The sequence below is a fragment of the Ambystoma mexicanum genome, chromosome 4p, assembly GCF_040938575.1.
Source record: "Ambystoma mexicanum isolate Mex_15411 chromosome 4p, UKY_AmexF1_1, whole genome shotgun sequence".
Classification (NCBI taxonomy): Eukaryota; Metazoa; Chordata; class Amphibia; order Caudata; family Ambystomatidae; genus Ambystoma; species Ambystoma mexicanum.
The window spans coordinates 901,111,086-901,137,252 of NC_090927.1; the positions used below are offsets into that span (position 1 = coordinate 901,111,086).

At 44.2% G+C, this 26,167-nt stretch overlaps 1 protein-coding gene and 1 long non-coding RNA gene across 3 annotated transcripts in view; one reads left to right on the forward strand and one right to left on the reverse strand.

Moving 5' to 3' along the window:
- BACH2 (BTB domain and CNC homolog 2) overlaps positions 1–26,167 on the forward strand; it is a 1,375,433-nt gene that overhangs the window by 1,237,193 nt on the left and 112,073 nt on the right. Inside the window, exon 5 of the mRNA XM_069606473.1 lies at positions 10,090–11,631. Coding sequence (XP_069462574.1) covers positions 10,090–11,631 — 1,542 coding nt within the window. The remainder of the gene's footprint in view (positions 1–10,089; positions 11,632–26,167) is intronic.
- Positions 1–26,167, reverse strand: part of LOC138453527 (uncharacterized) — a 284,002-nt gene that overhangs the window by 12,996 nt on the left and 244,839 nt on the right. The gene's annotated exons all lie outside the window — the stretch shown is intronic.

A 26,167-nucleotide genomic window follows, 5' to 3' on the forward strand; every position in this document is an offset into this window, starting at 1 on the left:
GAACGCCCTCGGGGACCTTTGTGCAGGTCAGGCGAGAGAGTAGGGTATCATAGGGTGCTTGGGTGCACTCAATATGTGTGCAGCTGATGCGATTGGCTGATGGTAGCTGCACCCTAACATGAGGTGTGGCGATATTGAGATCAGTCAAATGTGTGCAGTCTGGAGATTGGGCTCCGAGACTGGATTCTGGCTGCGTTAGGCCTGTGTAGGACGTTTATGTGTGCAGCTAGGCTGGTTTTTCTTGGGTATAGCTGTGTTCTAGTAGGATTTTGAGGTGGTGGAAAGCTGTTCGATGTCAGTCGATATGGGAGTGGGGTGGTGGCAGTCGTGGGCACATATTTTGGGTTAGTGTATCCTGTGGCTGGGCAGGTGGTAAGTGGATAAAGACCCTCTCGAAGCGCGGGCTCTGGCGCTTCCTCTGGCGTTGTCAAATTCGATATACTCGAGGTGGTACACCCAACAGTATCCTATGTCCTCTGCCATTTTCCACAAGTCTAAAATCGCTTTTTGTTTCTGTAGTTGTTTACCTTTTAAACTTGGCAGTTAGAAACGTATTCATATATTCTAATAACTCTCATTACATTATTGGGCCCCTGCTCTGGCCAAGGGCGGGGCATCCCTCCTTGGGTCTCCACCACCCACTGGTGGTGGTACTTCACTGTCCTTGTTTTGTTCACTGGCAATGCACTATAGATATATTCCAGTGGAGTCATTACCCCCATATTAACAATGAAATATTCAAAAGAAGCTTCTAATCGTATGTCACACACAGTTTTATCATAGCCGTCACTACCAGTCTTCCGTTCCCGCCTCCTGTTAACCCTTGTTCACCCCCTTTTCACACACACTCCCACACCCCACACTCACACTAGTTTCACAGGCCCTCCCTCAGCCTCCACCAAATTCACAATAACAGCTCAGTACACTAAAACAATAAACTAAAATTACAAGCCAAAACAACAACCACTACTCTGCCTGTTTCCCCCACCCAGAATATGTTGGGCACAGGAATCCAAGCTCTCTAGTTATACTGAGCTCCTACTTTTTTTTATCCCTTAATCACAATAAAAATGGCACCATCATCTCCCCTTACTCGGAAAGGATCCCACAATCCTGTTTTCCTCCTTGTTATCTCATTGATAATAATAATTTGAAAAATGCAAAAACCGCCCTGTGGCCTTTCATGCTCTCCCGTCACCCACCCACATGCACACTTTGCTTCCCCACTCACTCTTACCCCCTTTGTTTTCTCTCGCAAGAGGTGTACTTACATTTGGTGTTCTCCCGAGCTCCTCCGTCACAGGGTCCCAACAGGCCTGCGTCATAGAACAGAGAGCAATTCTGTGAAAACAGCTCCTGTACACCACTGCGGGTTACGTGCTTGGGACTGGTCACTGTAGGTGGGTGCAGCCCCTCCAGAGATGTGGCCTGGAAGCCTCTTTCTTCACAGGGGTCACTGAGATCATGTGGGGTCACCAAACATTTTGAGAAACCCCTTAACGCTCACACCAGAAACAATACAACCCACTAGGGAAAAAGGACCAGCACACCTCTTGCAAGGAGAGTGTTTTATTTCCACAAAAATAGAAATGTGCCAGCAAAGTACTCTGCTGCCACGGAATGTTATGGCAAAATCAGTAGCAGCAACACTTTATGAAGGTACACAGCATCATCAGTGACGTAAATAACATAATGTACAAATCCAAATGGCTGACTGGTGCAAACCTATACATAGGCTACCTGCTCCATAGGAGATGCCAGGCCATTGGTCCCAGCTCCTTCTATCCATCTTCTTCCACGTGGGCTCCTCCTTGGGGGTCATCAGACAAGAAGTTATACTTAATTGGTTATTAGGCAAAGCAAAACAATGCAGGCTCTATCTCTAACCTGATGTACACCTGATACTACAGACAAGGGCTATGAGGATACGTCAAGGTCATTGCACCGCCACACTAACTCGATTCCAGACACGTTGGCGCCCATCCAAAGCTCCCCATCCTCATTTTAGCTATGTTGTTTTACCCCTCTCTGCACCTCGCAGCACAAATCATGTGGCATGTAGTGAAGGCAACTGGTCCCTACTCTCTGATCTCTCTTGCTCGATGGAGGGGTCTAACAGTTTTATGGTTGGCGGTCTTGAACTGGCTGGTACCTTGGAAGGCTGGGGGTCTTGTGACAGGGATTTTTGGGTGCTATTACTTAGAGCTAGGACAGGGAAGGTCGGAGGCTTGTGCCCTCCTTCTCGTGGGATCGCTTTTCATAGAGAGCTCTCAACCCCCTTGTGGCCTTGCAGGGAGCATTCCTTCTGCAATAAGAAGTGTTGGCAACATGAAACAATGAAGGGTCTACGACTCTCTTCAGCTCTGGCTTTTCTCGCCAGTGCCCAAGCTACACCCTATTCCTGCATGGATGCACTTATTTCTGTGTGGCTCAGGCATTCGGGCCTGCAGCCCTGGCTGCAGCGTGAAGTTAGGCCTCGATTTCAATATGGCTGCTACTATCTAAGATGGCGTTTGGTTCCCCAAGTTCGGTAGGAAAAAATATCCACCATCCTCCCTGCACTATGGCCCTTGCCACAACTACCCTCCCCCTCTCCAAATCCCTACTGAACACTTCCAGGCCTCAGCCTCATCTGAAAGTGCTGGGGGGCCCGGGACGATCTTCCCCCTTCCCAAAACAAGCCACACAATTTGCAGTCTTCGCTACCGGTTGGTGAATAATAATTCTCTCTTGGCGTGCAAGAAGTAGTGTGCATGTGGAGAACTGGCATTAATGACAAGCATGATTGCGCTTTTTGCCTGGCTAGTAGCTTGCAACTTGATATTTCTTCCCCTGTGGGAGGACGATGCGGGCTGATCTCGTGAGGGTCTGATAAGGTTTTGGATTACTGGAGTGCCAATTATGGCCGATCTTGTGGATATAGAGGCTGATGCTGGAGACAATACCCTTGTGAGCATAGAATGCCCAGAGACTCAGTTGAGTGCCAGTCAACAACTAGGTTGGTACAGGGGGTTCTAGAAAGGATGTCGGTGTGGGGGGTGGGAGCGCTCTAGAATGGAGATTTGGTGGAGATGGATTTGTAAGCCACGTGCAAGGAGTGAATAGAGTACTTCAGTTTTACCTGGGTTTGGGAAGCAGGAGGCCTTTAGCGATAGATATTGTAGACACAGTTAATATCTGAACCTGAATGGTGGGAGACTGTTTGGGTGTCCTCATCAAGGAGCAGGTATTTGAGCCTAAAGTAATATAAGATGGTGCCAGGAGAAAAATGGTGCACAGAGAGTAGAGGAGAGGCGGATAAGTGCAATTTGGGTGATGCCTACCTGGAGAAAGAGTATGAGGAGCACAAGATGCTCTAGGGGTGCTCTGAGACTTTGGTGGCAAAATTAGAGAAGGTAATGCTTGTGATGCCAAAAGTGGATAAGGTCCACAGGAAGATGCCATGGTCAGTGGTGCTATTGACATTGGGAAGATCAAGGAGGATGAGGACGAGAGTAGGGGTTGGTGACAGGTTACCATGTTCGTTGTCTCACTGAAGTGCATTGCATGGAACCGTGTTTAAAGGATTGGGAAGGTTATTAGCAGTGAGAAAGTTGGTAGACCATCCTTTCGAGGATCTTGGGAAAGAGTGATTGCAGAGATTCAATAGTTGGAGGGGAAAGTAGCATTTACAAAAGTGTTTTTTTACAGAGGGGTGTGATTAAGGCTGATTAAAAACTGGGCTAAGGTAGGTGTTGGTAAGCAGGAATTGGCTGAACAGTGCATAGTGGGATTGGGAAGAGGAAGTGTTTGATTATTTCAATTGAGGGAGGTTAACGGGAAGGTTTGGCATATAAGTGATATGGGGTTACTTTCCTTATGATCGCGGCAGGGAAGAGTCAGAAAGAGTAGTGGCCCTGAAGAGGAGGTCAAAATGGTAGGGCCAGGAGATGTAAAGTGATAGTGATACTTTGCTTGTTTGGATTCTTTTTTTTTTTAAACAAAGCCACAAAGCAGGTGACTGAAGATGGCCGGAGGATAACATGGCTTGACGTTAGGGAGGCATACAAGGATTTAATAGAATTTTCTTCGGTGGGAGTGGAACGAGTTAATATTGAAATGAAGTAGAAGCGTAAGTGTTTAAGGTCAGAGGTATGAATGGAGAGCGCTTCTGGGGCATTCCTCTTCCTCCATACTCGGTGCTGATGCTGTTGGACTTGTCTGCTGCCTTCAGCCTTGTCGACCATTCCATTCTGGTTTACAGGCTGGAGGCAGTCGCTAATGTTTCCCTGGGTGCAGGACGCTGGATCGCCTCCTTTTTGCATCATAGAGAAATCAGAGTTTTTTCAGGGGAAGCGGAGGCTCGCCTGATCCCTATTGAATTTGGCGTTCCGCAGGTTGCGTATCTTTCTCCCTGCCTCTATAATATATTTATGGTCCCCTTCTTTGCTATGTTGGATCAAGAGGGGATCATATTCACCAACTATGCGGACGTTACGCAGTGTGTAGTCCCTGTGGTTGGTTCTCATGAAATAGATGAGTCGGAATTGAATAGAGCTTATTCCTCTATTGAGAATTGGATGTTGGGTAACAATATAGCTCTCAACTGAAGCAAGACTGAGCTTTTGAGCGTTGGCTCGCAAGCCATGTTGCAGAAGCTGGGCAAGCCCTACGAGAGTTTCCAACTTGGCGAGCTCAAGATAACCCTCTTGAAGAAGGTTAAAACCTTGGGGTTTATCTTTGACCAGCATCTTACAATGAAGACTCATGTAGGTCTTGTCTCTGCGGCAGCCTTTTTCATTAAACATTTTGGCTTACCTCAGGCCCTTTTATTACACAGGCTAATGCAGAGACGATCGCCCGAGCTATCATCGAAGCAAAAATAGATTACTGCTGCAGTCTATTGGTGGGCATGAGTAAAACAGAAGGAAACAGACTTCAGGTCATACAAAATGGCGCTGTCAGAGTGGTGATGGGGCGGTCTCGTGACCATGTGTCGGATGCCAGACGAGGACTGCACCTGTTTCAGGTTGAGGCACAAGTGTGCTACCGACTTAGTCATCACTTTTAAATGTATCCAAGGCACTATGCCCAGTTATTTGAAGCAACTTATTGGGGGAAAAACTCAAAGTCGATCATTAAGATCTAGTAAACAGACTTCCTATGGTTCCCAGAAGTAGAACCAGGAAGGCCGAAAGTGGAGCTTTTTACCTATCGTCGGCCACGGCCTGGAATAGTCTGCCGCCTGAGCTTAGAGACCAGCCTAATTTGGAATCCTTCAAAAGGAAACTGAAAACGTGACTTTTCGCATATAGTGCTCCCCCGTCAGAGCTTCTTGCCTGGTGTCTTCCGTAAGCTTTTTGCTTTTTGTTTGTTAGCGCCCTAATGATCATGGGTCCAAAGATTCACGCTTTATAAATGCTTTAAAGTAAAGGAGAGTCACTTCTGGATCCTTGCAGTACTAACAGGGGGGAGATCCAGGATTGTGGGCTAGGAGTGCAAAGGGGTGGGGAGGCAGTGTTCTATTAATTTATTGAGTCATTTGTTAAGCGCCTATTCAGCAAAATATTGTTTCCAGGCGCACATGTAAACACTAAAAGCACAGTGCTGGGAGGCATAGGCGGGGGAGGATGGCAAAGAGAGCTTGTCCTGAGTGCGCTTGACCTATGCAGGGGCAGGTGGAGGGTAACATTTAAGTAATGAGTGCATTAGAGGGGATTTGTGAGTGGCCAGTGAGTGCTGATGAGCTCATAGTCTGCCAGGAGTAGTGTGAATCAAAGTTCTTCCACTGAGTAGTCTGAGGACAAGTTGATGTCTTTAAGCAGTTCTCCTCAAGGATGAGCAGAAGAGGACAACAATTTAATACCGTACAGGGGCTTAAAAGGCACTGGCTTAGGTTGCTCTTGTAATTCTGGATATTTACAGCTAACACTGAGAAAGGCAACCCTGTTTTTTTTCTGAAGGGGCCTCCTACAGCCATGCACAACTCCTCATTCTGTAAGAACGGGGAGACGGCTCCCTGGCTAACGGAGCAATGCCACGGGAGAGATGTGCATTGACTGTGCACTCCCCTACCTCTACCTGCCTTTTTGTCTTACCTCCCACCCACCACTACTCTTGGGGCCTTTCAGTGTGCACTGCCTTTTGGATGCCCGATCCTGTATACCAATATCAATGTACTGACCATCAGTGACGTCACTCTGAGAGCAGGTCTGCACCGAGGGAGGACTTTCATGCTGAATATGTGGGGCGTAGATCCCAGTTCTCTTTCGGTGCAGGATGTTTTTGCATTAGCTGCACCTACGGTCGTAGAATGTCCCGAATTATTGTGGGCAAGTCCAAAAACTGCAGTGGATCTCTGTGCACGTTTTCATTGTAGCTAGCGGCCTTTCGATGCGATTCAACAGACATGAAGTGGACGGGGGAATACTGCATACGTTTATGGTCTGACAGAGGGCCACCTTCTAAAGGCCAACTCATTTAAAGGTCAAACGGCTCTGGCTTCGACTTCTGTTCTCCAGAACTCCTGGACCTATTACCTACAGGAATTGTTCAGTGTTTCACTTTTAGTTCTACCAAATTCATTAGCTTCAAAGGTGGCCTACAAAAAGACTAAAACGCAGTAACAGTAGAGGAATGTCTAACTAGACGTATTACAAACTGTGACTCCTTTTCCCCTTCTTCAAAAGGAAAAGCTGTTTATTACTTTTTTGTCTCAGTCAATGAGATTGGGACAGATGGATCAAACGAATGCGCTGCAATGGGATGGGACTGAGGGGTTAGTCTGTATGAGGTGCTTCCTTGGCCCACGTGGCTTTCCTTTTGTCCAACCTCATGGTTGCATTCCTCTTACAGGCATGTGTGTGTGTGGTACCAGAGAAAGCCAAGCATGCAAGTCGCCTTTGGGTATTGAAGAAGAAAGTGAACTTAATTTGAGAGAGGCCACTCTGTATCCACTCTCAATTTGTATAGCAGGCAAAGAGGGCCCGGCCCATCAGATTTAACTATAACTGACAATGTTTCCATAATTGTTCAACTTTTTTTAATTTTGCCAAATTAAAATCCAAGCTACTCAAGCCCCAGTTCCCTAATCCTCTAAGAGGCCCACATATTGTTGACCCCGGGCATCACATATTCTCAAGGAAGCGGCGGGGATGATGCAAAGAGGAGCATGTCTTTGAGTTTAGTGGCCCATTGAAACCCAGGACAAAGGTACTAATGGCCGACTGGAAGGGTGAAGGGGGGGATGAGAACAAGGCTGGATGAGGCTATATTAGGAAAGATTTCTCGAAGTGCAATTTCCCCTCCATATTATGGACCCCACCCCAAACTTTTTGATTTTGTTTGGCTGACCTATCCTGACGTTTTCCAGTGGAACTCAGCCTTCAGCTGCGCTCCCTTGGATTTTTGCTCATTTGTTATGGGGAAACTGATCGTCCTTCAGACTGTCAGTACTGGGAAACTGGAGTCTTTGTTGCCAACTCTTGGTAACTTTTTTATCTGTGTGTCAAATACCTTTAATGTACTGCGTAGAGGGATCTTTTAGTTTTATTGCCTTAGACACCCGCTGTAATTTTTGATGGTGAGACAAGTATGCCTAGGAAGAACTGGTGGTAGCAGTTTATTTTACTGGTATTTTTACTTCTTTTTATCGTATCATACCGTATTTATCATGTTTAGTCCCTGACCGTGGCCAGTGCCGAAAATGGCCGTTCCTCAAAGTCTTTTGTTCTGTCATTTGACCATCTTGTCCCTTAACCTTCCCCAGGTCAAGCTGACGTTGAACTTCCTTATTTGGGCATGCAGCCTCCCATGAAAACCGCATCTTTCGCGGACTCCTGCATGTCACATGTGCTAGCACCCAGGAAGAGGGTTGGGACTGTCTGGTCCCAATCCACACTACAGGTGCCAGGATGTCATGTGTGGCTGAATGACTGAGACCACTGTGGCCCGTGATTGGTCCACGTCTGGTGTGCATGCAAGAGAGCATATCTTCCATTGGCTGTCCAAATCCAAGAACTGCTCAAACTCTGGATAAGAGAATGGGCTCTGCATCCATTCCAGGTCTATCTACTGTGGTTCACACCGAACTACGAAAGGAGCCAAGTATCCTGTAAGCTGAACCAGACCTGTGGAACCGCCAGAGGTGCGCTGGAATGTTTGGCACCCTGAGCCACCTGTTAGCTCGTTGGACCCCTGCTTTGTTATCGATCTTAGAAGGCATGCGAGGGGGCTTCAACCCGTGGGGTAGTGGGAGCAACTACTCTCGGCAGCTCCTGATTTCCTGCCAAAAGTGCCTTCTCACAAGTGTTCCTGGGCCGTCAAGTGAACTGACCAGCTCCACCTGGGATATAGCAGATATCTCATAGGAGCATGGGGATTCGCTAGCTTGTGGTCCTCGGCCCTCTCCCACCAAATTTCAAAGGCCTAGCTCCTATGGGTCGCCAATTAGGAGAGTGCACCACGCTGCGAGCCTGTGCGGTCCCTGTGTCACTACTCTGTGGTGACGATCGCTTTGGTGTTTTACCTGCCTTCTCCCCTGAGTCCTGCTGGACCCAAATTTTCTTCGTCCTCCCTTTGTGAGCGGAGTAAAGTCTACTGTCCCGTCATGGACGACCGTCCTGTCCCGCAGGCCTTGAGGCAGTGGATGTGTTTTCTCCCCATCTTGTATTAGGCTAAAAGTGATTTTATATATGTTAAATAGTGATATGCTTGTGTGGTAACTGATTCTGTATTACTGTGGTTATTTGTGTTTGATTAGAAGACCTATAATAAATGTATATGTATTTTTTTTATATACACCTGTCTAAGAGTATTCTGACGCTCGTTACTGTGTGTGCTCATTGTGGACTTCCAATCACTCTCACCTCTCCTGAGACCTAGTCTTCACCGCCCGCCAAGCTAGCTACCTTGATTGGTCTGGAAATGTATGAAAAACGTGCCCAATGACGCTCAGGCTGCCACCAATTTAGCTGGCCTGCAGTCAACCACCCCCCCACCCCTACCACTCCCCCCGCTGCGGTCTGGGCATGTGTCGTGTGAACGGCACCACACTTTCATCTAAAGGGAGGTGAGGTGGGGGGACTGCCACAGAAAAACATCTTTAAAAATTGACTTTAGTGGGCCCGATTGACTTTTTACTGTACCAGTAGCCGAGGCAGCTTGCGCCAGCGGGAGGCTGGGGGTGGGTTGTGGGAGGGGGGCGGTGCACTGGGCTCCTCACCTACCCATGCTGGCTCTACCACTGTACTGTACAGCTATGCAACGGCGAGATCTACGTTTTGCTGCACGCTAATGGTAGTATTTCATTTTATTTTGGTTATTAAGATGTGCACTGTTCATCAGCCATCTGTGTATATGCCTGTTTATTCAACTTGTCATTATCTGCCTTCTGGAAGAGGAGATTTGCGGCGTCGTTTTAAACAAATGGACGCCCCAAAGCTACACACCCCCATTTCTTACAGTGCCATTCACTACGAGGCCGCCAAAACGACAGACCAGATCCCTTTAAATTACATGTAGCGTAGTTGGTTTTTACAGCTGTTTTAAGTTCAGATGACCCCTAGCCCCCCCCCCCCAGCTGATTGTTTGCTTGTATTTGTCATAACGCACCACACCATGCATGACTTGTGATCCTTCATGTCTTGATTCTCCCAAAAATAACGTGTTGCTTCCCTTGCACCAGCGGAGACAGACTTTTACTTTTTGCGCTTAGCAATGCATTACGCCATGACTTTACGAAATGTTCATTGTGTTGCTTTATGAACAGTGTATTTAAATAGACAAGTGAGGTTAGCGATGACCTATTTCTTTCATCATGTTTATTTGATGTGCATGGATCGCGTATGTAAGTCGCATTGTGATCACCCTGGGGAACGTTTCATGTAAAAGCAGCATCCTGTGTAGAGTCTGCATTAATCTTTGGAAGTAGAGCAGCTTTGCCGTCATATAGAATAGCTGGCCCTTTGCAGTATTCATTGGTGCACATTAGAACGGTCAGCTTGCCTAACTAGACTTGAGGGACCCGGGACAATACCCGTGCTTATGGTAGTATTGTAATTTACTCTCTAGTTCTGTAATTTATAGTCCTTTTTTTTTTTTTTTTTGCAGGTCACTGCCAGGGGATTTGGCCCATTGTTGCAGTTTGCCTACACAGCCAAGCTGTTGCTTAGCAGAGAAAACATCCAGGCAGTCATCCAGTGTGCCGAATTCCTGCGCATGCACAACCTGGAGGACTCCTGCTTCCGCTTCCTCCAGACGCAGCTCCTAAACAACGAGGATGGCTTGTTCCTGTGCAAGAAGGACACCTCGTGCCAGAAGATGCAAGAGGAGGAGATATCCGACGGGGAGGAGGAGACCATGGAATCGGAAACCTCAAAAATATCTTGCCCCAAGGAAAAGGTGCAGCAGGATCCCTTTAGTTCCGAGCCCACGATCAGATCTGCGGAGAAGGAAGAAAATATGCTGCCCAACTGTGAAAACCAGGGGGATGGCAAGGAGAATGCAGACAAAGAAGCTATTACGCGGTACCCGAGATATAAGAAATACCAGTTGGCTTGTACCAAGAATGTCTATGACCCCTCACACACTAGTACCTCAGGTTTTCCAAGCACATTCATGGACGCCAGCTCTGGCAATGGGCTTGCACCAGGACTGCCTCTGGGCCAGATTAAAAGTGAACCTCAGACCGAGGAGAATGACACAGAGAGCATAACACTCTGCCTGTCTGGCGATGAGACAGACATCAGGGACAAAGAAGGCGATGTGGAAATGGACAGAAGGCATCCTAGCCCCATCTGCAACGACGTTCCAAAAACTGGGTCCTCCCCTTCTTGCTTACGGTCTTTTTTCAAGAGGACAAAAGGTGTGGAGTTGGTTGGCTTTCCCAGTTCTTCCCGGGAGCGTTTTGTCAGGAGCCCAGCATGCCCTGGGGACAAGGGAGCAACTCAGGGGGACCACAAAACTGACTGCAGCCCTTTCACTGGTATCTATAGGGGGTCCCGTACACCTCAGAGGGATGCAACCAACTTCTCGGTGGGCTCACCCCTCAAGGGTCTTGGCATTGAACCTCTCTGTAAGCAGGAGGGAGAACTGGACAGGAGGAGTGTCATTTTTTCATCAAGTGCTTGTGACCAAATAGGCACCCCGGTGCAATCCTATCCTGGTGTCAGCAGTCTGGACAAGGAACTTCCTGAGCATTTGCCAAAGGGTCTTTGGGCAGGAGCTAGCCAATCGCTTCCAAGTTCGCACACCTATTGCCACAGCGGATTGATCGCCGATCACTTGCCAGGAAGGATCCGGCCAAACACTAGCTGCCCAGTGCCAATCAAAGTCTGCCCCCGGTCTCCTCCATTAGAGACCCGCACCAGGACATCTAGCTCATGCTCCTCCTATTCGTACGCAGAGGATGGCAGTGGGGGTTCTCCCTGCAGCCTCCCCCTGTGCGAGTTCTCCTCCTCCCCCTGCTCGCAGGGACCTCGTTTTCTGGCAGCTGACCATCAGGAGGCGAGCATGATGGGGGATACGCTCTTCAACCAAGTACGGCCCCAGATAAAATGTGAGCAGTCGTATGGGACAAACTCCAGTGACGAATCTGGTTCATTCTCTGAAGCAGACAGCGAGTCTTGTCCTGCACAGGACCGGGGACCAGAGGTAAGAAATCCATACACACACCTCCACAGAAAACAATGCTAATTTGCTGTAGCCTGTTAGCCTTTTCCTCCTTCCTTCAGGGATGCCCTACCTATAGAGCGATAGGTTGGAATGCATGTCATTAATTCTCAGCCTCGCTTCTCTGAAGTGCATTGGATGTATACTAATTGACCTTTTCATAATTGATCGCAGGAGAATTGACCTTCAGCACAATTGATTGTGAAATTAATGTCAATTAGGACCTATATGCAGGGGGATACCACCCCGCAAGCCCCTACTCAACCCCAAAAAAAACACCCAATCCTATTATATTATTTATTACCCCAAACCCGCCCCACACCTATATTTAAAATCTAAAATAAAGTTAAAGGTCAATTGTGCAGAAGGTCAATTAGGATAAAAGGTCAATTGTAAAAGGTCAATTTGGGTAATACCAGTGCATTTGGTAGGTTTGCACATTTGACACAGTATTAGATAAAGACACACAACCTTCTGCTTACAGACACTAACTGCTGCCTTTGTTTACCCATTCGGCATATTTTCTGAATGAAAGTGACTGTCAAGCCCCCCTTCCTCCTTTCCCACCCTCCGGCTTACCCGCTATTTATGATATCTCAGGCAATGGAAGGTTCCCTCCTGGCACAACTATAGCTTCTTTAGTTAACACTTTTAGGAGAAAAAACAAACAGGGCCTTGCTACTGCTGTTTACTCCCGTCTGTTAAAAGCATATTAGTGGCTCTCGTCCAGTAGCTTTAAAACGAAAACCGGATCATAGTTATATAGCTGGCAAAAGTAGAAATGGCAGCCTAGGGATACATTTGTGACTCTGCTTTCAGAGTGAAGGTGAATGGGAGCACCTGCCTGTCTACGAAGTTGTGCCTGAGCTCCTGGTGTTACTGCTTGGCATTTTCTCCAAACGTTATTAACATATCGCAAGATCAAGTAAGGATATGATATGATAGTTTATTTATATAGCGCCTATACACAATGTGTTTCAAAGCGCTTCAAGGCAAGGGAGAGAAAAGGGGGAAATACGACATTCTTACAAGCCATGAACAGTAAGGATGTGAAATTAACAATCATACCAGTCCTGACGACATTTCAGATAGTGCAAGAGCTAAGACATAGATGATGAAGGGAGGGGGAGAGTGGGAAGGAAATGGAAACAGACAGGCGACTACCGTAGTAGGCCTGACGACATTTCTGGTTGAGCCGGAGAAAAACAAAAGGTGAGGGAGAGGGGTGCAGAACAAGCGACTATCATACTAGGCCTGACAACGTTTCAGATAGTGCTGGAGGGGGGTGGGTGCAGTAAGGGGATGGGGGAGCGACAGAAGAGGTTGCTATCATACTAGGTCCAGGGACAATTCTGATAGAGTAAGTGCATAGAAGGAAGTACAGGGAGGAGATAGGAAAAAGGGAAAGGGGAGGGGAGGAGAGAACAGAGAGTAAACAGTCAAAAAGAGTGGAGAAGCAAGAGGGGAGAGAGAATACAATTGCAGAAGTCAGTAGTAAGTGTTTGATTTGAGAATATGTAATGAAGCAATGGAATGGGAAGTACTGGAGCAATATTTGTTTTTGTTTTTTACTTCACATATCCTTCTTTTTACATTCCCTGAGCTTGTATGTCTGAAATATAGCAAGTTGAACTTTTAAAGAAGACATGCTTTTCAAAGTTTGTAAAATGGTGTGATGTGTGACACAGTCGGAAGATGCATGTTTAAAATCGTTTACCATTAACATTACTAGTAAATAATGGAGATGAAACATTCAACATAGTAAATAATGGAGATGAAACATTCAATATCTTTGGTATGTCCTTGTGTGGAATGGCAATCGTTTTAGGCAGCAGAGCAGCAAGAAAGAATGAATATCTGAATGTGTAACTAATGGCTGCTCACCCCTTCAAAGGTTCTGTGCTTTGAGGGCTGACATGAATAAAAGGTCTACTAGAACATCATCTACAGCATCCCCTAGCTTTTGGAAATACCTGACCATTCCTTTTCACTTGAGCGTCTTGCAGATACTTCAGCCCTCAATGGCGTCATTCATGAATAGATGACAGTGTTTTTTTTTGTAATACTTCATTGCGTCTGGAGAGATGCTGTTAGTTTATGCAAAGCGTTCTGTCCCTGGATAGTGAAATGTATTTGGAACAGGGGAGTGTTATCCACTGAGCTCTTAACCATATTTTCCAAATAGATGGTAGCAGACTTTGAAAGTTGTATCACAAATCTGTTAAGTATTTCAATCAGGCTATGTACCCTGGTCTCAGCCTAGTATGCAGCGCACAACCAAAATGCTTATTTTATTGTATACATAGGTTCAATATTTTGAGTGATACACCACTCATATCACACCCCTTTTCAAATACCCCGGGTCGCGATGGACCAGGAATCAGGCTCGTTGATAAAGATAATATGTATTTATTTATTTAAAATTCAAATCAAACCGGCTTTTTAATAGGATTTTTAATGGGGAGCAGCAATCACCAATGTGGTGAAAATAACAGATAGTAAGGTATGTAATGCACTTAAATCCACTCTTTAGCAGCACAGATGGAAAACGTGAGAGAAAAGAACACTTTTGGCTTGTTTGGAAAGATAGCACTTAAGTTAGGATTTCCCCCTCCAATATTCCTCAACCCACAAATAAGCAATTCTAATTAGATATAAGGAAGCAGCAGGTAATCAGGAATAAGGAATAGAAAACAAATTTGAATCCAACCTTCCCTCCCCAAACAGGAGAGAAAAACGAATTTGAAACCATACTATTTAAAATGACATTTCGTAAATGGCTGAGTAAAACAATGAATGTGTGCAAATTTCTATGGGAGCAACATTGGAAAGATACTAACAATCATAAGCAATAGTTTGAGCAATAGTAAACAATTTGAATTTGAATGGAAGGTTGAAAATAAATAAAAATCACATGTGTAAAACTTTAAAAAACTGGTGATTCTCGCCTAAAATTAACCAAACGGTTTTTAATAAAAACAGGTGAAATACATTTTGGTTGGGATGTAGCTATAGGTCTTAGGTACACTCTGAAATTGAAATGAAGTCTCTAGCTATTAAAATGAGGGAGATTTGCAATGTAGAATATGAGGCGTTTTTAGAAAAATCGGGTAGTGAAAACAGAAAAAACTCAGTTTGGACAAGAAAATATTTACTATAATTTTACTCTAGACTAAAGCATGCAGGCTAGAATACCAAAGAGGGACACAGTATGCTCTGGAGTATATTCATGATTTCAACCCCAGATCCCCAGCGCCTGCTCCGGCGGAACCAGACCGACCACTCGAAATAGGATTGATAGTTTAGGATTTACACAACATAAAAATGACTAAAGAAATGGCGCTTAGCAAAATAAATCAAAACAGGATTGCAATAAGGATTCTGACAATGTTACTAGTTATTAAGGTAGGATAGGATGGTTTAGAGAGTGGGATAGGACAAGGCAAGGCAAGGTATGCTATGGTTTTCTATGATTCCTATTAATACTTACAATCCACTTTAATTTAGGATTTTGGACCGTCAACGGTTCTGGTCATCACACGGATTGGGTCTAACCAAGGACAGCTGGGCAAATCTGGTGGAACAGGATCAGTTGGGCCGTTCTGGTCACCTGACTGCACTGGACTGGCCCTTCTGGTTACTGGATACTACAGATCAATGGGATGATGAGTCTGGAGCAGGCATGCATTTAGTAGCAGCAAGCCAGGCTGGATCAGGATGCTTCCCTTGGGTTTTTGGGATTTTTTTTTTTAGAATTTGAGGCCTGGCTGAAAAGGGGTTCAGCAATGCATAGACCTTGGCTTTGCAATGAAAATCTGGAATCGGGATCACACAGGATGAAGAAATCAGGAACAGGATGCCATGCAGGAATTCAGGAAGAAAGTCAGGAATCGGTGTGTCCCTTGTGTGCTGTCAGTGCCCTTATTTATCCTGCCAGATGACATCACTACAGTATATGGCAGGGGCAGGCTTACTACCCACACCCATAATGCTAGGATTGGGCCAGAGCATAGTTTCGACCTTGCCCACAGCTGATTGGATCCGAGAAAATGGGTGTCATGTTGATGGGATGAATTTTACAATGTCTAGAAACCTCCCCTAGCTACTGGAACCAATATCTAATTTTGCCACAAATACATATTTATGCAGTTATAACCTCTGAGAAAATCAGATACACAGGTTACATATTTTGTGCGTCATATTTCAATCCAAGCCCCCAGTCTGTGGGACCTGCTTTTGCCTTTCTGCTACATTTTGGCAATTTTAACCATGAAAGATTTGGCCTAAAATTTCCTAATTTGGTACACTGATGCGCTTTACCCCTGGGATGTGTGTACAAATCACAACATCAATACTTTCCCCGTAATCGGTCATTTTGTATAACTTCTGTTCCTTATGCAGTAATAAGATCTACCAAGTTTTCAATGAAAGATCATAAAATTAGATTTAGAACTACAAACGTTTCATATTTTTCCTCATTCTTGCTGTAAAGTTGAATGTCTTTAAAAGTTCAGTTACAAGATAACCTTTAAAACCAAGTGTCACTTGATCCGTTTTTTTTTCTTCTCTTTCAACTGCTGTCAATTGTCAATTCCTTTGAAGCAGGATGAGGGGGCCTCTCTCTTGACTGAAGATGTTATTGCCCCTCACACTTGACAGGTGAGATTCTCAGCCTGTTATTGTCCCAGCCTGGAGCAAAGACAAATGTCTGATGAGCTGGGGAAGTCCTTGTCCCGGTGCATTCAATGTCCTCCAAGCTAGCACTTAGCGCTTGCCTGTGCCAGAAGTTCGAGGTGTCACCCTTTCTTAGGGCTAGCAACTGGCAGAGCACGTTTTTTTTTAATATAGTTTGCCAATTTACATTTTACATCTTGACTTAAATCTATGGAATCAAACAGTTTATAGATGTACTTTTACCAGCAACAAATCCTTTTCTATTTCTAAATAAGCAGGCCTTTATATAACAATGTATTTTTAATTAGGCAATTTTCTCTCTTCAGTCAGAAAAAGCACATTTTACTATTTCTTTAAATTCGGTTTTCATCTCCAGCAAATTCACACTTTCTGCAGCTATTTTCTCTTGAGTGCTGGAGTTGTTTCGCAGCATGGATACATTTAACAGGCATCTATTTAGAGTCTTTCTCTGAACAGCTGATTCTTGATACTCTTGCAAAGAAAATAGACGCGTTTCTGTGTAAAATGAAAACAAAGCCCCTGGTTGATTCTTGAAAGATACTTTTGACAGGAGCTGTCATTCAAATGAGGCCCAGTTCCTCCGAGCCCCAATGGATGATCCTGGGCATTGCAGGGGCTTTTTAATCACAGTGTTTCATGAGCAATTGATGAATTTAGCGCCAAGCAGCACTTTTAAGGTTGAAAAAAGTGTAATTTTAAAGAGGCATTTTGGGTTTACAGCAAAGTAATGCTGCCTCTTCAACTTCACTCCATGTTAAATGTTGCAGAGCAGACTGGCACATTTCTGCAGCGAGTACTCTGTTCCACCCCATCTGAAATGTTGCGTGGCATGGTGGTGCAGCCATTCTCTGATTGTTACAAACCCGCAGTTTAGAAATCTTTGCACGCACAGGAGTCAGCGCAGCCATTTTGCTGTTTCTTGCCCCAATGTAGCAAAGTGATGTAGCATAGCACAGCTGAGTGTGTCAAAATATCCCACAACACCCACTGAACCTTTTTCAATCCACCTCAGAAGAATCACTTTCAAATAGGAGTTCCATGTATTAGAACAACAGGAAGTATACAATGTGAAGTTGCTTACAAATACACAGAAATGGCCTTCCTGGAAGCACTCAGAATGCTGTCCTATGATCTGATTGAGCTATAGCAGAGATTTCTCAACCGAGAAACTCTGACTTCTGAATTGACTCCGCTTTCTCTCCAACATAGCCACATTTTCAGCAACTCATTCAAATGGTATCAATCTAATTCTTAGTCACCTAGGCAAACATTTTAGTTGTACTGAAATGGTGAACTATTCGGTTTTTACAAGGCATTCTATACTAAAATAGTAACTATAAAAAGTAGGCAAAATTGTGAAACCGTGATTCATAAGTGATGTAAGCATTTCCTTTTGGATTGCAGATATTACTGAGTTTACCTATTGTCATACTAATTTAGAAATTCCCAGCCGTTCTGACCATTTCCATGTCTTGATCGCTTTCGTTTCTATTGTCACAGTATATGCATAGATGCTTAATGGTCTGAAAACTGGAGTCCTGGTTAGGAGAGCTGAGGCTGATGTGCCAAAGAGATGCAGATTCCATAACTTGTTTTGTCACAAAGGTGCTCCAAATGAAAGTCTTTCACATCGGACAGTTCTTTAGTTCTAGATGTATGTCTTGGCTTTTCAATAATCTGCCAAAGATTGGAATTACAATGCTGAGGACCTCGGAACCCTGTCTCCCATTTTATTCTAGCAGGTTTTCCACTAGAATAAAAACCTCACCTAAAGAAATGAGTTGAAGGCCCACAATCTGTGAGTTGACTTCTCGCTCCATGCTTCTTCTACCAGGACACAGGCGTTATGTTCTCAGTAGCGCTTGGGACAAGCCTCTCTTGGGTATGTGGCATGATGGTCTTAAACAGTACATGAACAGTCCAAACTCCATCATAGTAGACCTCTTGATGAGCACACATGCCATTGGGAAAACTATCTGCAATGTGTCAAAACCATACAAAACTGAAATAATCAATTTTAAGAGGACATAAGAAAGGGGGAACTCCTTCCAAATTATGTGAAATATGCCTGCAGTAGTAGGGGAGGGGTGAAAAGAGGGGGACGTTGATATTTCAGCTAAATTTGGTTTTATAAAAAAAAAAGGAAAAAAGCTCCTCAGAATCCAGAGTAACCTTTGAACAGGGGTTCCTAGTATTTGACGTTCCAGCTTTCCCGCCCTCTCCAGAGCTTCAGCAAATTGATTTCTCCTTCCCATTTGTGGCTGGGCATGCGGGTAAAAGGAATTTTCACAGTAGGTGGCTGGTTTTGGTGCTAGTTTCTGTGAGGCTAGGGAGGGAGCAATCCTAAGAAAAATCTAATTCTCGCTTCACTTTTGAACATGCACGTTTGTTTTTATACTGTGGCTTGGGGAAGCCAGCGGCCGACTTTTCTGCTTTGGGGTGCTGTAGGGCTACAAGAAGGGGAAACTGAATGTGATACAGTTAATTGTTTTCTTGGTCTGCTACTAGTCATTACTAAGTAAAAGGAAACAAAATAAACTGCACAATGGTGCGTTCATGTGGGCTACCAGTATATCTGAAGTTAGTCTCCAGTCTGTGGTTCCCTTGGTAGTTGGGCCGCCTGTGCAGAATCTTTCACCACCGATAAGGAACCTCTAAGCTCCTCTTATGAATAGGACCCAACAGCGGAGGTCAATTGGCCATTCATTAAAAAAAAACATCAATCACAATATGCACCTTGCAAAGCCGATAATGTAATTTAGGGCTTGACCTTCGTCTTCTGAGTCTACATCAAATGAATGCAGTTTTGGACATTATGCTTCACTCGGCACCTTCTTTGCTGTGTCCCCTATCACTGAAGACTCTGGATCTTGGAATGTGGTGGATGTGGAGATCATCAAAGGGTGATGGGGAAAGCATATTGTAGAGGAGCCACAGACCTTTTATTCTCTGAATGCCTATTCCATGAGCTTGGAGCTTGCCTGCCTCCCCTGTCGCATATCCTGCCGCATCCACTCCTTTATTCCACAAATTTTACGAGGGTACACAACTCTGGCTGTGCTTGCTACTTCCTCAGTTAACAAGGGGGGGGGGGGCGGTAGCTTGTGTTTCCCAGCATAGCTTTGCACTTTTTACACTTCTACCCTAATCGGAACCTGCAGAGGACATGGATATTTACTTTGCAGATTTTGAAAGCAACTCCTCTTGATGAAGCAGCTCTTGCACATGAAGCAAAGGTACATTCTATAAATACCGACCAGTTCATAGAGTTCCCATTGGATGCCAAGGTGGTCTGTTTACACACAGAGCCCGTTCACGTTTTTGTTTTTGGTACCGGAGAGAACCTGGGGCAAAGTACAGTTTGCAGTCTGAGCTCAGCACTTGAATGTAAGGGAAAGGTCAATGAAATCATGTTGTTTTACCTGGCCCACAGCATGTCTGTTGGATGATGCAACCATTTTGACTTTTGATCTACACTGGCATGGTATCCTTGTGATAGGTCAGCCCATTGGCCCATCTCCCTCTGCTGTTAGTTTAAAAAAACAAACTTGGCAACAGCTAGCCAGTGAAAATGGCAGTCAGTGGGAATTGGTACAAATAACAAGTCTTCGCTAACCTCCCTACCCCCAACCCCATTAAAGTAGAATTGCTGAACTACAAAATGTTTTTTTATTGAAGTAGGTTTTTGTACACTACCCACACCTTGCCTTATGACCACTTTGGAGTTGTCCATTAATCCTCTAGGCACCTTGAATAGCTGCAAGATGACCGCCAGAAACGTTAGACTAAGAGGGTTATTCAGGCCTTGTTTGTTCGGTGCATGAGATGTCCAGGTTTTGAAACTGGGAGGAGGGATTTAGACCATCTTAAAGCACACCATTTTCATTTGCTTCTTGAAGCTCCTAAGACGGCAAGCCTGAATCCTGATGGTTGGGCCTCCTTTTTTATGCCTGAATCCCTATGTTACAAGATGGAAGTCTTAGAAAGTGCACCTACAGCAACTATTGGCCACATAGAACTCACTATTCAGGACGTGTAGGGTGATGCATTGTTGACAAGTGTAAGATCCCTCAGTTTCATTGTGAGAGCAGCCAAATCTTGATATGTTTATGCAATTTGAGATGGTTTTCTTTACATCCAAGGGATTTGGGAATAGATTTCCAAAACATTAGTGCCTGAACTGAAAAGACCGGCCTCCCATGTAGGATTTTCTTGAAGGTGGCTACCTCCAGGGCCAGTTCATTGACTGATCTCAGATTATGTACAGGTTTGTGTGTGAATCAGCTGGGTTTTTAATTAAAGCAATAGAAGCGAGTCTGGCATGTATTTACAGGAGGCTCTTCATAGCAGGCAGGCAGCCAAATTCTGAAGAAGCTGCAATCTTGATGTAAAAATGTAGGAGCCCCCAAGTATAGTCTACTGGTGTCGTCAGCCCTCCCTAGTCTCTATGCAATGATCAGCTGGGCTTTTCGTGGGGGATGGGGGTCATGGAGGAGTATTTGTTTACAGCCTTTAAATGTTAGAATCTGGTCTGCACCACATAGGTAATCTGCGTATCCGGGGAAAGCTATTGATCCAGCAGGAAACCTAGGTTGCTCATGTTTTCCGATGGTTGCAGGCATTTACATAGGACTGCCACACATCTTCTGGGGTCTTGTCAGTAAATTGTCTGCCACTGTCAAGACCTTTTTGTTTTGGTTTTATTCAGCTTGACCCAGTTGTGACACATCCATGTTGTCACTAGTGTAAGTGTCTAGAAAGCCATTGAGGTGATCTACATATCTTAGAGCACCAAGAGAACACATGCGTGGCAACAGTGCGTGGTACAAGACCCCACAAGATTAATATATGCAGAGTTGTGGAACTCAAACCAAAGTGTACGAATGAGCTGTTTTAGAGGCCTGGCATAATTGTTAATGTAGAGAAGGGAGAGACATTCAATTTTACCCATTCATTTGTTAAACTTGGGTAAGATGAAAAGGGCGATTAACACTGACTGCACTTTGTTACACCGGAAAGATTTAATGCTCTTCCAAACCGAAGCAACAATGCTGTCCTGTTCAGCACTGATTGTGTCAAAGGATGCATCTTAACATTATCTTTGTCAGCAAGTACTTTATAGATGATTGAGAGCATTGATCCAGTTCCATTACCTGAGCGAAAACCGTTCTGATGTTGATCGGGGACCCCCTTGTGTTAAAAAAAAGGGTTACGTTATTGCATCACATATTTCTGGGTCTAATGGAAGGGTTACTATGGGTTGATATTTCTTAGGTCTGTTAGGCCTAAGCTGAGCCTTTTAAGTGGGGGAACAGCCACTACTTCCTTACTACTCCTGTTCCCGAGGAAATCTTAGGGATGTCCAACGTCTGGGTTGCCACTAGGGGCGCATTCAGATGCATTTTATAAGCTATCAGTGGCAATGGGACCCTGGGAAGCCCAATGTGTTCCCTTCTGTACAAGGGTCTCCAAATGCCCTGAATCAAAAACCTTGAAGTTGCTTAGCTTGGCCTGTGATTTGGGCTGATGTACTCTTAAGTCCGGTTCTATGTATTTTTGCAGGTGGGGATTATATTAAGTTTATCTGTAATATGGGCATGTATATCTTATATTTTAAGTAGGTGCAAAGAAGTTAACAATTTTGTCACCTACTAATTATGAAAAACTGTGTTTGTCCAAAGGGAACTAGGCCCTCTCAGGGTGGTGGGATTGTGACTCTTAATATTTCTGTGTTATTAGTACTTTTACTTGCTCCGAGGATGCATGAATGTAACCTTTTATCTTGATGGTTGTGTTTTTGATTTCTGAATTCAATATTCATGTCTGTGTGCAGCTGCTGTGGGGAACGGGTATTGTATGCAGGTCCAAAGCAAGTTGATCCATCATTTTCTATATTGTGGTCATTTAGGCCATAAGAGCTTATTTTTTGGGCGGTGCAGTATAGAAGAATACAAGTGTATGGCCACTTCACGTGTTGGTCGGAACATCAACATGATGCATAAATACCACAGAACCTTTCCTGCTTCTTTGCTCTGACAATCTTTTTGAATAATTTTAAAAGGGCTGGGTTGCGTTTTCAGTAGAATCCACTGTCTGTGATCCCAGTTTGGCAGTGTCTGTTGTTTTTAATTCTTTAGATTTTTTTCTCGATCTAAGTATTTGTGAGAATCATTGCACAAGCTCACCATTGCAGGCGGGAGATGGTCAGAGGGAACTTCTCATGCAATTTGGTGCTAAAATGGAAATGAGAAAGATTAGAGTGAGGATTTGATAAGAGACCTTCCTTAGCGGAATTCTGGCTCCCCTTTATGATATTTAATATTTCAAATCCAGGCGCTGACATACCAGTTTAGAATCTCCAAATCTGATGCTATGTTTCAGAAAGTAGTAGGGGTGGTGTCAGGGGGCGACTGGGAAAGGCTGCTTGCAGGTTTTAGAATACTATGCCCAATGGATTGAGCTTGGGGAGCCACTATACCGAAAGCAAGTGGAAAACCTTCAGTGCAGGAACGAGGTGATGCAATTCATTTAGATTTCGGCCCATCAATGGCTACTAAATTCTGTAGCAAAGAAGTGCTGAAGGAGACAGAACCCCCAGTTGATTAACGAGAAGAGAGAGAGACGTCTTGAGAGATTTCTAGAATTTTAGATGAGCATCAACTAATCAAGGTAATGAGTTGCATAATGGAATGCCCTCCCTGTTTGGCATCTATCATTTTTGGTATACACCAAGTCTATAAGAACGTGAGCAAAGAGGAAGGAGTGGCGACTATTGGCTCAATTTATGATCCAGATTTTTTGGACCTTGTCAGAAAAAGTCTTTGTGGGCCAGACTGATGATCTTAAAATCCGCAAGCAGGATTAATGTAGGCTCTGGTGGGATGCTTAAATAGGTAGAATCTGCAACACAGAATTCAGTATCCTCGTGATACAGTGCAAAGGTTTGACCAGCTGCTGCATGTAAAGACTGAATCCAAAACTAAGGAAAGGGTTGATCCTTGTGGGGCACAGTTTTTTTGGCACAAATGGGGCCAGGTCCACAAAACTTACTTTGTTGAATAGCGAAACACATCTCCAATGAAGGCTATTTGGGATAGGGGCATATAGGCGGATGTTATTGCTGTGATCCAAGCGTGACAAATCCACGGTTCCAGTTGATGCTATCTTGTAAATGGACCGTATGAGCAGAGAAAGGCTGTCCTCCGGAGCATGAAGTGATAGTTCATGTATTTTATGTTTGCATGTTTTGATTGTCTTTCCTAAAGAGACACTTAAAAATTTTAACTTTCCAATTAGCTCTTGGTTACTGCTGGCAGAACAGAGTGCATGCAACGCTTTAAAAAAAATAAAGGAACAGGTATGAAAGAATTGGGTAGGGGTTAGTCAGGTTCTTCTTGTACAGTGTGGTCTACCTCATTGTGTTCCTCTGGCCAACATGATGCACCTGCTGGTACCCCACTCCATTACCCTCAAAGCTGTAGTTGCCCTTCCTGGGGTAAGCACTGCATAACTCTGCCATTTGCATAGGGCCAGTCGCTTAGAAGTAACCATTACAAACGCTTTATTTCAGATTTCAAATCATGCCAGAGCTCGTGTTTCTTTGTTTAGTGTACTCCCAGTGCAACTCTTTGCATTGGCTATTTACATTTCTAGCAAGGTTAGTCAGTTCATTATTCTTTTTTTTCCAATAGGCATAATTCTATACAGAGCCTACAATAGTAAGTCTTTGGGTGAAAGTGCTTTTTAGTTTAGCCAGTAAGATAGCTCAGAGGGTTCAGCGCTTGCTGCTGCGATTTGTATGTGATCTGCAGGTCACAGGTTCGAATCCCAACAAGGTCACCTCATTCTATAATTCTTCCTAGGTTGGTAAATGAGTACCAACTCCGGTTGGGTGCTAAACGTTTGTATGTTCCATGTACAGCGTTTTGGTGAAAGCGCTATATAAATAACAAATAATTATCATTATCCCTCGTTGCCTGATAGTCTGTGCCTTCTAGTATTAATGCTGCACACTATGGTCACATAAGCCACTGTGAGAGGATTTTTAAATGTTAATTGGGGGACCACTTGTTAAGGGTAATTTAACAACCCACCCCAAAAACCAGACTTACAAAATTATTTGAATAGGATTCTTGGACAGCTGACTATAACCCCAATTTAATTGCTCCAAAATGCAGCAATTCCACCCCAAAATCTATTAGAATCTTTTTTTGTATTTAAAGTAAAATAAGTAAATATTGGTGATTCTAACCTCAAAATACAGGGAAGTCCGCCTGACACATTTGTAGATGAGGGCTATGAATATACTCCCCGTAGAAGGTGCTGCAGTCTGATTGAATACATCTCACTGTTCAGGAATAATAAACTACATGGGAAGGAAATAACATCCCTCTAAATCAACTTATTTGAATGACCATTCTGAGTATGTCAAATCAAAATTTGTAAATCACTGATCTATATTTGGGGAAAAGTCAAAATATAAAACATTCAACTCAAATTTTAATTGAAGGAATGAATTCTGGTTAACTGCACATTCATTTTTCCATATTCGTTCTGAGAATTGGAACAATTTAAAGTTGGACCTTGAAATAACATGTGTTTCAAGAATTCTAAATGGAAGATTGCATTGAAGATTACATGTATTTCTGAACAAGGGCATATGAAATGGGAGAGCCCAATTTAAACTACTACAGTCTGGGACAATATTACTTATATAAGCCCCTCTCCACCTCTCTAGTCACCAGGAACAGCGTTGCTAATGTGGGTCATTTATCTCACTGTTATCCTACAGGGAAAGACATTGTGTAATTCCATAGTGAATCTGTTCATTCTATTGTATCCATGGGTCACGAAGACCCCTGCGTGCGCAACAAAACCCAGGAAATTTAAATGATTAATTCCTGCTTTACAGGAGCCAGTATCACCTGCAGTTTATGCAGTGGTTATGGGATTTAGCATTCAGTTGCACTGAAGGCGTCTTGGTTTACTAACCTGTTCCATTGTTGTAGTTGGGAATTGGACAGGAGCTCAGCATCAGCTGATACATCTTTGGGGCCCTCAGGGTAGGTTATTTCTCCCTTTTCTAGATGGAATATGGCAATGCCCTAGATAAACTGGGACCCGGGTACTGGTAATCCAATCCTCCTTCTCAGCCCTGGATCCAGTCACTAGAATATTCTCTTTTGGACCCCTTCTGGCTTTCAGATTGGCTTCTACTTCCCCCAAGCATGCCTCAGTTGCTCTTCTGCGAGTTTGCCATGGAATTTCTCTGTCTTGTGGTATGAATGTTCTACTTGCATGAAGTCTTTAATCTGGGTTCCCGTAGGGTTTGCTCTCTTATTGTTAGCGCGCCCATCTCGCATTAAAAGCAATTGGATTAAGCATAATCCTCTTGGCCAGACTCTGTGATTGGTCCCTGTGCTTAATATAATGTCTACAAAGTCCGGTTTAACATCATTAGTGGTCTGGGGCTTGGCGTGTCATCCACTAGGAGTGGCTAGCTTCCCATTTCCCTTTGGGAATGCCCCTAGGGAGAAATCATGAACTTCTGTTTGTGATTGAAAATGTATTTTCTTGAAAACAAGCTTTATGGTCATCTCACATTGTGCTAAATGACATCATTACATTTGTGAAGACATGCTGCTTGCAACAAACCAAATCTGAATTCTATGAGCCCATATAGCCGGTTGTATCAACTGTCATCTTTGTTAAACCATACTCTGCCGCCGAATTATATGAAATAAATATATTCTGAAAATCAATAGTGCTTATAATTACGAATATATAAACAACCGACTTCTTGGACACAAAATTATAAAGTTAC